This window comes from Megascapheus bottae, chromosome 29 (genome assembly GCF_031878675.1).
Source record: "Megascapheus bottae isolate mThoBot1 chromosome 29, mThoBot2.hap1, whole genome shotgun sequence".
NCBI classification, from domain to species: domain Eukaryota; kingdom Metazoa; phylum Chordata; class Mammalia; order Rodentia; family Geomyidae; genus Megascapheus; species Megascapheus bottae.
Window position 1 is genome coordinate 9823985 of NC_143537.1, and position 13558 is coordinate 9837542.

Genomic DNA, 13558 nt, shown 5'->3' on the forward strand with positions numbered 1-13558 from the left:
TGCTTGCCCAGCACACAAGAAGCCTTTCATTCCATTCCTCAGTATCACAAAACAGAAAAGCTGGAAGTGGCACTGTGGCTCAGGTAGTAGAATGTTTGCCTTGAGCAAAAGAAGCTCAGAACAATGCTCAGTCCCCTGAGTTCAAGACCCAGGTCAGGCAAAAAAAAAAAAAAAAAAAAAAAGTATCAGCTTCCTGAGAAGCTAGGATTACAGGCATGAGCCACCAACACCAGGCTGATTTAAAAAGTCTTTTAGGATGAGTCAAATTTTTATAAGAAAAAAATAAGTTTGAAATCAATGTAAAGAAACAAGTTATTTGTCTAGCATTGTTGTCTAAAATACATTAGAATGCTATAAAATAGTACAGTCTGTTTTAATCCATGATTTATGGCACAAGTGTTTAGAGCCCTTCCCAAAATAAAATATTAATGTAAGTACAATTAGAACATAATGTAAAAAGAAAACAGGAGAATGTAGAAACATAGAAAAGTGAGTCAAAGGAATGTTTGAAGATCAGTGACTGCTATGATTGATAGGAATTTGAAGAGATATTTGGGAACTAGTTCAGTTTTGAGAATGATGAATTTCAGGTATCAGAACCATGTAAGTAGAGGTAACTTAGTAGGCTCTTACAGATAGGTAACAATACCTGGAAGGTCAAGGCAGTGTAGACATGTGAGATCAACTTAGGAAAAGATCTGACAAAGTTGCATTAACGTTCTGTGGAGACTGGGTACAAAACCAGTGACTGAAAAATACTTCAATATATATATATATATTTATTAGAATTGATCTAAACGCTTTTAAGTTTCATGGTCTTGACAGTGTAGTCTATGCAGTGTAGAAAACAGCTGGCTTTTCTTGTGCATTGTTATCTGATAGAAAAATACTTTCTTCATAATCAGATTATTAACCTAAAAAGACTGCCAATATAGTTCATTTGAATTAAATTTTTATGCTAGAAGTTTATTCAATTACAAGCAGAATAACTTGTAAGAATATTTGTTGAGCTTGTCTAGTGATGGAGAAAAGCAAAAGTTAAAACAAATTGAAAACATAATAGAGCATTTGTAAGAGTTTTATCTTTTATGATTTATCTGAGAGAATTCCTTACAAGCCCTTTGTCAATCTTCCCTAATGCTTACTAACTACTTTTAATGCTTTTGCCTTTAAAATGAAGACTTACCAGGAAGCCAGTATTTTTCCTTAGGTGGAGGGTTGGTACCACAGTGCTTCAAAACAGTCAGTTCTGTTCACTGTTGCCAGTGTTTTAATGCTAACGCCCTGTGGCATCTTGCTGAACAGGGAAATTGGGAGCAAAAATAGGAAAGGAATCTGGCATTATATTTTGGCATGTTTTTCTGTTAGTCATATTACAAGGATTTTAGTCTCCATTAGTCACAGAAAAGAAAAAAAATTGATACTGTGACATTAGAATAAAGGCAAGAAAAATGTTAATGAAAATAAAATTTTCTAATGAATTCATACTGAAAATACATCCATATTTTTAGTCAAATATTTTATTTTTTTGGTAATTTAGAAAAATGAATATCTCAGAATTGATTCTAGGAAGGTCAAAGTGTTGAGAAAACTTGAATAAGCAATATAAAAGAGTAAGCACACTTTTTTCCCTAAACTGATAGTCATGCCTGTTTTTTGACATTTCACAGTTATTTTTAATAAAGTGTTTGCCAGTTACCTGTGGTTTTTTTTTTTTTTTTTGGTCAGCTCTGGGCTTGAGCTCAGGACCTGAGCACTGTCCTCAGACTTTCTCAGTTGAGCCTCTGCACCATTTCTGGCTTTTTTCTATGTATGTGGTGCCAAGGAATTGAACTCGGGTCTTCATGCATGCTAGGCAAGCACTCTTATCACTTGGCTAAGCTCCCGGCCCACCGTGGGGCTTTTTTTTTTGAGTGTTTGTTATTGTTGTCTTTGTTTTTGTTTTTAAAGATGGATCTTTCTCAGGCTGATCTCAAACTCTCATCCTGCCTCAGCCTTCTTTTTTTTTTTTTTTTTTTTGTGGGTCATGGGACTTGAACTCTGGGCCCAGGCACTGTCCCTGAGCTCTTCAGCTTAAGGCTATCACCCTACCCCTTGAGCTACAGCCCCACTTCCCATTTCCTAGGGATTAATTGGAAATAAGAGTCTGACAGTCTTTAGTGCCTGGCCTGGCTTTGAACCACAATCCTCAGATCACAGGCTCCTAAGTAGTTAGGGTCACAGGCATGAGCCACCGCGCGCAGCCTGCCTCAGCCTTCTTAGTGGCTGGGACAAATGGTATGTTGTTGACTGGGCACCAGTGGCTCATGTCTAATCCTAGCTGTTCAGGAGGCTGAGATCTGAGGATCTCGAATCAGAGATCAGCGATAGAGCCCAGGCTCAGAGTTCAAGCCCCACACCTGACCGAAGAAAACAAAACAAAAACTGTTTTGTTATTTGGGACAACAGCACAGACAATAAATGAAAATCCTCAAAGATGGCTGCGACTTTGGCCTAGTTGTAGAGTGCTTGCCTAGTATGCATGAAGACCTGGATTTGATCCCTTGGTGCCACATAGACAGAAAAAGCTGGAAGTGGTGCTGTGGCACAAGTGGCGAAGCACTATGGGGACCAAGACATGAGAAAGGGTATCAATGTATGTGAATTAATACACCTATCTGGCAAATATAATGTAACCCTTCTATTAATTACAATAAAAAATATATGAAAAAAAAAGAAAGCCAAAAGATAGTGCTCTGGCCCTGAGTTCAAGCCCCAGGACTGGCCAAAAAAAAAATCATCAAAGATAAATTCATATTTTACAGGTAAAGATTTTATGGCTAGAAATTGATATTTCATATTTCTGAATATTTTTCTACATATTCTGATATTCTGTTGTTATAGCCTGATGAATTTATAATGTCCTCTAGAACTAATGATTTGTTGTCTAGAGGTTAGGACCAAAATACCTGAAATAGCTTGTTAATGACTGGAGGTATAACCAAGCTTAGCATGTAGTAGCCTCTGGATTCAATCCCTGGCAGAAAACAAAATAAATGGACAATCCCAACACTGGAGAGGTGAAAGCAGGAGGATTTTAAGTTTCTGTGAAGCCTGGTCTACAAAGCAAAGATCATCTGTCAAAATACCAAACTGACAAGAATTGCAATAGTAACGAGGGGGAAAAAAAAAGGACCTTTAAAATGTCAGCTATTAAATTTAACCACAAGCCAAGTTAAAAGATAAGGTATTTCTCAGAAGCATACCAAATTATAGGACATTAAATTATTTGAATAATAAATCAAATGCCACCTTGAGGTAAAGTAATTCCATTTTGTTCACTGTATAAATTTGAAATTACTTACAGTTAAAACATAGGAATGTGGGCCGGGAGTTTGGCCTAGTGGTAGAGTGCTTGCCTAGCATGCACGAAGACCCGGGTTCCATTCCTTGGTACCACATACATAGAAAAAGGCTGGAAGTGGTGCTGAGGCTCAAGTGGTAGAGTGCTGATCCTTGAGAAAGTCCAAGGGCAGTGCTCAGGCCCCGCCCAAGCACAGGACTGGCGAAAAAAATAAAATAAAAAATAGGAATGTAAATCAATTGAGAAATTTCTGTTGATATGCATGGAGGAAAGAAGCTGAGAATATTTGTTTCTTTTTAAAATTATGATACAAGTTATATTTGATGTGATATATTAAGAATCTGTTTTTTATTATTGTTAATAGCAATTTCGTCATGAAAACCTGGTCAATCTTATTGAAGTTTTTAAACAGAAAAGGAAAATTCATTTGGTGTTTGAATTTATTGACCACACAATACTAGATGAGTTACAACACTATTGTCATGGACTAGAGAGTAAACGACTTAGAAGATACCTCTTTCAGATCCTTCGGGCAGTTGATTATCTTCACAATAATAATGTAAGTGCCTCACAGTAAGCTAAATTGGGATAAATATAAATTCTGGTGCTATTTAAAAATCATGTTACTTTTATGAAGATTAAGATTATTTTCTGAACATTTTTAGTAGCATCCTAGAAATGGACATGGGGAGGGTCAAATTTAGGATCAAATTTGAACTGAGGTCTTCAGTTCAAGGCTAGTGCTCTACCACTTGAGCCACAGCGCCACTTCTAGTTTTTTGGTGGTTAATTGGAGATGAGTCTCAGGTCCTTTTGTGCCCGGGCTGGCTTTGAACCTTGATCCTCAGATCTCAGCCTCCTGAGTAGCTAGGATTACAGGCATTTGCTACCGGTGCCCAGCTTCCACAAAACATTTTTGAGAACATAATTGTTAACTGCAAGACAAGTCTGGGATGCTAAAATGTATTATCAATAATCAAGAGAAGTCAGTAGCCAACTGAGGCATCTTAGTACATTAAAATGTTGAAAGGCAAGGTCATGTCTTTAATGGAAATTTGCTTAAATGAAGGGAGGTCTGGAGTTAGGAGCTGGGTATCAGGCTAGGTGAATAGCACAGCAGTGTGCATACCTTTAAGGAAATAATAGTGAAACAGTGGTTAAGAGATATAGGACCTTGTCAGTTAACCCCAAAAAAGGAATAAAAAAGATCAACCATTATGATTTTTCATGTTGGCTTTAGAGTTTCAGAGTCAGAGGCCGGGAGCTCAAAGCCAGCCTGGGCACTAAAGAACGTGAGACTCTTATCTCCAGTTAATAACCAGAAAACGGGAAGTGGAGCTATGGCTCAAGGGGTAGGGCAGTAGCCTTAAGCTGAAGAACTCAAGGACAGCACCCAGGGCCAGAGTTTGGGCCCCATGACCCAAACACACACACAAAATAAAAATAAAAATAAACGCATTTTAATATATTCCATCTTATGTTTCTTTTTTAGATTATACATCGAGACATAAAACCTGAAAATATTTTAGTATCCCAGTCAGGAATTACTAAGCTCTGTGACTTTGGTTTTGCCCGGACACTAGCAGGTCCTGGAGACATTTATACAGACTACGTGGCTACACGATGGTATAGAGCTCCAGAACTAGTGCTAAAAGATACTTCTTATGGAAAGTAAGTTTGTTTTGGCATTTTCCAACCTTCCTGGAATTTTCCCTGACCTCTCTTTTTACTACACATTTCTTTTTCTCTGTGTATCTGGGTTGGGACTAAGAATAGGAGTTCTTGGTGTCACAAAACCTTGTGATACTAACTACAAAACCCTGTAGACCCTATACCACTGGCTGCTGTGGCTAAGGTTTGCTCAGATTCAGGTGGTTGCATCCACAAGAGACCTATGTGTCCATGCTTGCTTTAAGTTGTGCCACACCCTTACCAGAGCTGCCTCCTCAGTTTACCTATTGTTACAGTCTGTAACAATTTTGAATTAATTTGCTGTCTTGAAAAAATGGTACTGTCTTTACAAAGACTGACAAATAATTGTTAAATTTTGCTCACGTCTTAAAAAAAAGATCACGATTTTGGTCTCATGTAAAACGGTCATCTAAAATACAAATAATTGGGGTCAGGAATGTGGCTTAGTGGTAGAATGCTCACCTAGCATGCATGAGGCCCTGGGTTCAATTCCTCAGTACCACATAAACAGAAAAAGCTGGAAGTTCAAGCCCCAGGACTGACAAAAAATAAAGAAAATAAAATACAACTAATTAGTCTTGAAGGATATAAAAATACAAGGGTATATAATTTAATTCTTTTAAAAATAGAAATGAGGGGATACTTTTCATATGCTTTTCCTGGAAAAATTATTATTCTAGTGTTACAGAAATATTTATAAATATTTACTTTCTGCCAGAAACTTTGTTTTCCAGCCAGGCCTGGGGCTTGAACTCAGAGCCTTGTCACTGTCTCTGAACTTCTTTTGCTCAAGGCTAGCACTATACCACTTGAGCCACAGTACCACTTCCAGCTTTTTCTGTGTATGTGGTACTGAGGAATTGAATCCAGGGCTTTGTGCATGCTAGGCAAGCATGCTACCACTAGGCCATACTCCTGGCCCATTTCCTAGTTTCTTCCGAAATTTTATCATGAAAAAACATTGAATTTGTGTGTGTGTGTGTGTGTGTGTGTGTGTGTGTGTGTGTGTGTGTGTGTGTGTGTATGCTGGTCCTGGAGCCTTAACTCCAGGCCTGGGTGTTGACTAAGCTTTTTTGCTCAAGGCTAATACTCTACCACTTGAGTCACTGCTCCACTTCTGGCATTTTTGATAGTTAATTGAGCTATTTTTTTTTTTTTGGTCAGTGCTGAGACTTGAACTCTGCCCCTGGGCATTGTCCCTGAGCTCTTCAGATCAAGGCTACCTTCCTACCCCTGGAGCCACAGTCCCACTTCCCATTTTCCAGTGGTTAGTTGAAGATGAGAATATCATGATCCTGAGATGGGAGTTTAGCATAGTGGTACAGTGCTTGCTTAGCATGCAAGAAGACTTGGGTTTCTATTCCTCAGTACCACATACATAGAAAAAGCTGAAGTGGTGTTATGGTTCACGTGGTAGAGTGCTAACTTTGAGGAAAGCCCAAGGACAGTGCTCAGGCCCGGAGTTCAAGCCCCAGGACTGGGCAAAAAAAAAAAAAGAATCTTATGGTCCTTAGTACCCGGGCTGGCTTTGAATCAAGGTCATCAGATCTCAGCCTCCTGAGCAGCTAGAATTACAGGCATGAGCCACCCTGCCTGGCTGTAATTTATATTTTTGTGGTTGTTATTGGTTTGGGGGCTTGAACTCAGAGCCTAGGTGCTGTCCCCGAGCCTCTTTATTGTGCTCAAGGTTAGTGCTCTACCAATTGAGCCATAGCTCCATTTCTGTTTTTTTTTTGTTTTTGTTTTTTGTTTTTTTGCCAGTTGTGGGCTTGAGCTCAGGGCTTGAGCACTGTCCTTGGACTTTCTCAAGGCTAGCACTCTACCACTTGAGCCTCAGCACCACTTCCAGCTTTTGCTATGTATGTGGGGTACTGAGGAATCGAACCCGGGTCTTCATGCATGCTAGGCAAGCACTCTACCACAAGGCCAAACTTCCAGCCCCTCTGTTTTTTTTTTTTTTTTTTTGAGTGGTTAATTGGAGAATAGAGGTTCCTGGACCTTCTGCCCAGGTTGCCTTCAAACAGTGATCCTCAGATCTCAGCCTCCAGAGTAGCTCAGATTACAGGTCTGAGCCACCAGTGCCCGGCTGTAATTTATCTTAATGTTTATATTTAGGAACAGATTTCTCAGAATAAAGTTGAATAGTTAAAAGTAGGTATAACCTGGACTTATTTATAGTAACAATAACAAATTTATACAGATACAATTTAAATTTTACTATATTTTACCAGTTTTCTCTTCAAATCTATCATGTAAACATATACTCCTAAAACAGTGCCTGAGAATACTAGAATACCTATTTCCCATAGCCTTATCAATGCAGCAGATACCAATTCTTTACTTTTTAATACTTGGTTCCCTTAAGTCAGGTTATGAGTACAATGCTTCTTGAACAATGTTTACCCCTTCCTTCATTTTTTGTCTCCCATCCCAACCCACGAGTTACATAGTTCATTTTTTACATAGTGTATATTGCATACAATGATTATATCAGCTGACTCTTCTTTTTTTTGCTAATCCTGGGCTTGAGCTCAGGGCCTGAGCACTGTCCTTAGGCTTTCCTCAAGGCTAGAGTTCTACCCTGAGCCACAGCACCACTTCCAGCTTTTTTTCTATGTATGTGGTACCGAGGAATTGAACCCGGGTCTTCATGCATGCTAGGCAAGCACTCTACCACTAGGCCAAACTCCCAGCCCATCAGCTGACTCTTCTATTCCTGTGCTCCCGTTGCTTCTGCCAAAACACGTTCTAATTTCCTGGTATTCCTTTTGATAAATAGTACATTAGTTGCTCAGAGACACCTTTGGGTTCCTCCCTTTAAGTTTGCTTTCTTTTAATTAGTTTATTAATAAATTCATAGAACCTTGTATATGTTATCATGCATAGTTGTATTTTATTTATTTTTAAAATATAATTTTATTGAGGTGTTGTACAGTGTTTCTTTTTTTAGACAGTCACCCCTTCCTTTGTTTTCTCTCAGTTTCCCCCTCTCTCCCTGCTTACAAATATATTAATTCTTTATAATTTGAGTCAGTGAAAAGTATATCTTAGGGCCAGGAGTTTGGCCTAGTGATAGAGTGCTCGCCCGACAATAATCTTTTTTGAGAGCCTGGGAGAAATTTGAATTATGACTGACTCACGCTGGATTAAGATAAACCATAAAAATAGTTGTTTCCTAATTTTGACCTTTAAAGTATTAATTCATAAAATACAATAATACCTTTATAGTCATATGTGAAACAGCTTTAGAATTGGTTGCTTTTTGTATGTTTTACTACATGCTTCTCATGTAATTTAAATACAAGTTAATGTTATTAACAAAATATGGTAAGCTGAGCTTGGTGGTTCACACCTGTAATTCTAGCTACTCAGGAGGCTGAGATCTGAGGACTGAGGTTCAAAGCCAGCCCGGTCAATAAAGTCCATGAGATTCTAATCTCTCAGTTAACCACCAGAAAAGTGGAACTGGTCCTGTGGATCAAGGGGTAGAGCTGTAGTCTTGAGCTGAAGAGCTCAGGGATAATACCCAGGCTCAGAGTTCAAGTCCCAAGACAGACCAAAAAATATATATACATGGTAATATTTATTATACATGATGATAATTAGTGTGAATACTAAAGTTGGCTTTTGATAGTACATTGGAAATTTGTACTAAAACATTAGTTTTTCTTCTTATTAACTATAAAAATTATGCAAAATAATAGATTTTATACAGGTATGAAAAGTACTTTGATCATAATCACCTCTTCCCCCATTGCCCTCTTTTGCCCTTCTCCTCCCATTTCTCACTGATAAACATTGTTTAGTCTTTTTTTTTTCTTGGTTGTGGGGCTTGAACTCTGCCCCTGGGCACTACCCTTGAGCCACAGTGCCACTTCCAATTTTCTAGTGGTTAATTGGAGATAAGAGTTTCCCAGACTTTAGTGTCCTCTGGGCAGGCTTTGAACTGCAATACTCTTGAGTAGCTAGGATTACAGGGGTGAGCCACTGCGCCCAGCAACATTGTTTAATCTTATTAAAAAAATTATTTTTGAGAGAAGAGTTTCACTGTGTAACCTAGGCTGGCCTTGAACTTGGTATGTAGCCCAAATTGGTCTTAAACTTAAAATTCTCCTGCCTTAGACAATCAAGTATTAGGATGACTGGCAGGTACCATCATATCTGGCTAGCAATACTTTTTAGAATAGCCAGATTACATTTCTGCATGACCCAGTAATTTATTCTGGTTTGTTTCAGACCTGTGGATATTTGGGCTTTGGGCTGTATGATCATTGAGATGGCCACTGGAAATCCCTATCTTCCCAGCAGTTCTGATTTGGATTTACTTCATAGAATTGTTTTAAAAGTAGGTAGGTAATACTGAAATATCTATTATGTGTCTAAAATAAATATTGCCAGATCAGTTCTGCTTGATTTTTCAAATTTTGCCTTTCTGCATAAGAACAAAGAAACATAGTGCTTTGATAATGTAGCAAAAGGATGCCTTAGGCTGATAAAGAAACTGGAAAATTCTGTTTTTACAAAAAAATATTTTGAGTCAGGTGCCAGTGGCTCACACCTGTAATCCTAGCTACTCAAGGGGCTTAGATCTGAGGATCAGTGTTTGAATCCAGCCCAGGCAGTAAAGTTCATGAGCTTCTTATTCCCAGGTAACCACAAAAAGCCAAAAGTGGCTCAAACAGTAGAGGACTAGCCTTGAGCAAAAAAAGTTCAAGAACAGCAAACCACAGGACTGAAACACACACACACACACTCACACACTCTCTCTCTCTCTTTCTCTCTCTCTCTCTCTCTCTCTCTCTCTCTCTCTCTCTCTCTCTCTCTCTCTCTCTCCTCTCCCTCTCCCTCTCCCTCTCCCTCTCCCTCTCTCCCTCTCTCCCTCTCTCCCTCTCTCCCTCTCTCTTTCTCCCTCTCTCCCTCTTTCCCTCTCTCCCTCTTTCCCTCTTTCTCCCTGCCTGCCTGCCTGCCTGCCTGTCTGTCTGTCTGTCTATCTATCTAATCTAGAAAATTTACCAGGATGTAAACATTGAAGGCAGATTTTGATGGTTGTTGCCAAGAAAATTAGTATGGCTGCGCATCAGTGGTTGTCATCCTAGCTACTTAAGAGGCTGAGGATCATGGTTCAAAGCCAACCCAGGCAGGAATGTCCTTGAGACTCTTACATCTAATGAACCACCAGTAAACCAGAAGTGGGGCTGTGGCTCAGAGTGTTAGAGCTCTAGCCTTGAGCTGAAGAGTTCAGAGACAGTGCCCAGGTCCAGAATTCCAGCCCCATGGCTGCCAAAAAAAAAGAAAGAAAAGAAAGGGAAAGAAAGAAAATTAGTACATAGTACAATAGCCATGTACTTGAATTTTATTTTTTGCCAGCCCTAGGGCTTGAACTCAGGGCCTGAGTACTGTCCTTGGGTTTTTTTTCCCCCTAAAGGATAGTGGTCTGCCACAGCACCACTTCCAGCTTTTTTCTGTGTATGTGGTACCAAGGAATTGAACCCTGGCTTTTGTGCATGCTAGGTAAGCACTCTACCACTATGCCAAACTCCAAGCCCCTGCACTACAATTTTAAATGCTAGCTTTGGGGTTGGGGGTTTAGCTCAGTGAAAGAACACTTGCTTGGCAGTACAAGGCCCGTAGACCCTGAGTTCAGTCCTCAGCACTGCAGAAAAAACCAGGGGGTAGGAGGTGTGGGGAAGCTAACTTCTACAAATTTTTCACTTCTAGTCTTTTTAGGTTTGAGACTGGGACTTGGTAGCCAAGGTTTTTGCTCACTGGCTGGTACTCTACAAACTTAACCACAACTCCAATCCCTATTTGCACTTCTAAACAAGAACCTTGTGTGTGCGCCAGTACTGTGGCTTGAATTTCAGGCCTGGGTGCTATCCTTGAGCTCTTTTGCTTAAGTCTAGCACTCTGCCACTTGAGCCAAAGCTCCACTTCTGACTTTTTATGGTTAATTGGAGATTGTTTTTTCAACTGTGAAATGACAGAACTAGTACCATTTCTAACATTAATCTCATAGCATAACTTAAAAAATTTTTTTTAAATTTTTTTGCCAGTCCTGGGCTTGAGCTCAGGGTCTGAGCACTGTCCTTGGACTTTCTCAAGGCTAGAGCTCTACCACTTGAGCCTCAGCACCACTTCTGGCCTTTTTCTATGTATGTGGTACCGAGGAATTGAACCCAGGTCTTCATGCATGCTAGGCAAGTACTTTAACCACTAGGCCAAACTCTCGGCCCACTTCTGGCTTTTTTCTATGTATGTGGTACCAAGGAATCGAACCTGGGTCTTCTGGCATGCTAGGCAAGCACTCTACCACTAGGCCAAACTCTGGCCCCCAATATATTCTTTTTTTTTTTTTTTTTTTGCCACTTGTGGGTCTTGAACTCAGGGCTTGAGATTGTCCTTGGACTTTCTCAAGGCTAGAACTCTACCACTTGAGCCTCAGCACCACCTCTGTTTTTCCCAGCTCCTTATAGCATAACTTTAAGCAAGACACAAAAATATGATGCCTCAAAACTCTGACATATTGTAAAATCAGTATTTACCCAGATTTCGCTGAAATTGTTCAAAAGACTTCCTCCTAATCCTGAAAGTACATGTACTTTATGAATAGCTTTTTTTTTTGCCAGTCCTGGAGCTTGAACTCAGGGCCTGGGCACTGTCCTTGGGCTTTCTCAAGGCTAGAGCTCTATCACTTGAGCCACAGCACCATTTCTGGCTTTTTGCTATGTATGTGGTACCGAGGAATCGAACCCGGGTCTTCATCTATGCTAGGTAAACACTCTACCACTAGGCTAAACTCTCAGCCACGAATAGCTTTAAGATTAGACAAAGAGCTCTTCCAGCTCTCATTCAGAATTATTTAATTTATTAAAAAAAATTTTTTTTTGTCGGTTGTGGGACTTGAACTCTGGGTCTAAGCGCTGTCCCTGAGCTTTTCAACTCAAAGCTATCGCCCTGCCTCTGAGCCACAGCACCACTTCTAGTTTTCTGGTGGTTAATTAGAGATTGGAGTCTCCTGGACTTTTGTGCCTGGGCTGGCTTTGAACCTGATCCTCAGATCTCGGCCTCCTAAGAAGCTAGGATTACAGGCATGAACCACTGGCACCTGGCTCAGAATTATTTTTAAAATTTATTATTATTAATATTATTGGTATTGGTATTGGTATTATTATGAAGTTGTACAAAGAGATTATAATTCCATAAGCTAGGCTATGAGTACAATGTTTGTCAATGTTACCCCTTCCTTTCTTGTTCCTTCTCCCTTCTGTATTCTCCCTCATTTCCCCTGTCCTGTCCCTACCCTCAAATTATATGGTTCATTTTTTATATAATGTACATTTACTATAATAACTGCATTTATTCTTTTGTGTGTGTGTGTGTGTGTGTGTGTGTGTGTGTGTGCGCGCGCTAGTTCTAGGGCCTGAACTCGGAGCCTGGGCACTGTCCTTGAGTTTTCTCAAGGCTAGTGCTCTACCACTTGAACCACAGAACTGCCACTTCTGCCTTTTTCTGTGTATGTGGTACCAAGGAACTCAACCCAGGGTTTCATGCATACAAAACGAGCACTATACTACTAAACCGCACTCTTAGTCTGCATTTGCTCATCTTTCTTCTCTTCATTCCTGTGTCTACCTCACCACCTCAGACCTTTTTTTTTTTTTAATTATAGCATGGGCAAGACTAACCACAAAAATTGTATGAGTTGCCGGGGCGGGGCGTGATATCTCATACCTGTAATACTAGCTACTCAGGAGGCTGAGATCTGGGGATCAAGGTTCAAAGCTATCCTGGGCACAAAAGAACCTGAGACTCTTATCTTCAAGTTTGAGTAGATAAAACATATTGTCAAATAAACTCTTATCAACTGTATTTTTAATGTGTGATTTGCCATTTCTTGAATAAGTTATTTAATACCTGGTTACCTGCTGTGTATTTTGTTTTGTTAATGAGGATGCTTTTTAAGCAAATAACAGATTTTTTACATAATGTACATTTACTATAATAACTGTATTTGCTCCTTTGTGTGTGTGTGTGTGTGTGTGTGTGTGTGTGTGTGCTAGTTGTAGGGCTTGAACTTGGAGCCTGGGCACTGTCCTTGAACTTTCTCAAAGCTGGTGCTGTACCACTTTTTTTTTTGTCTGTCATGAGGCTTGGACTAGGGCCTGGGAGCTGTCCTGAGCTTTTATATTCAAGGCTGTACTCTACCACTTTGAGCCTCAGCTCCATTTCTAGTTTTCTGATGGTTACACAGACTGGCCTTAAATAGAAATCCTCAGCTTTCAATCTCCTAAGAAGCTAGTATTACAGGTGTGAGCCACTAGTACCCAGCAAATAGCAGATTTTCCATCTCTTAACTTCTTATAAGTTTTCTTTCTCTAACTACTTAAAAAGTTAACTGACTTGGGCGGGGAGTTTAGCCTAGTGGTAGAGTGCTTGCCTAGCATACATGAAGACCCGGGTTCGATTCCTTGGTACCACATACATAGAAAAAAGCCGGAAGTGGGGCTGAGGCTCAAGTGGTAG

The 13558-nt window shown here is 39.8% G+C and overlaps 1 protein-coding gene across 11 annotated transcripts in view; it reads left to right on the forward strand.

Annotated features, from left to right (window-relative positions):
• Window positions 1–13558, forward strand: part of Cdkl3 (cyclin dependent kinase like 3) — a 38176-nt gene that overhangs the window by 1373 nt on the left and 23245 nt on the right. For all 11 annotated transcript variants that reach the window (XR_016533059.1, XR_016533060.1, XM_090320920.1 and 8 more), the window contains exons 3-5: window positions 3708–3902; window positions 4836–5014; window positions 9272–9384. Coding sequence is in view for 9 of the 11 variants with exons in the window: in XM_090320920.1 (XP_090177046.1) it covers window positions 3708–3902; window positions 4836–5014; window positions 9272–9384 (487 nt within the window). In the remaining 2 variants the exon portion in view is untranslated. The remainder of the gene's footprint in view (window positions 1–3707; window positions 3903–4835; window positions 5015–9271; window positions 9385–13558) is intronic.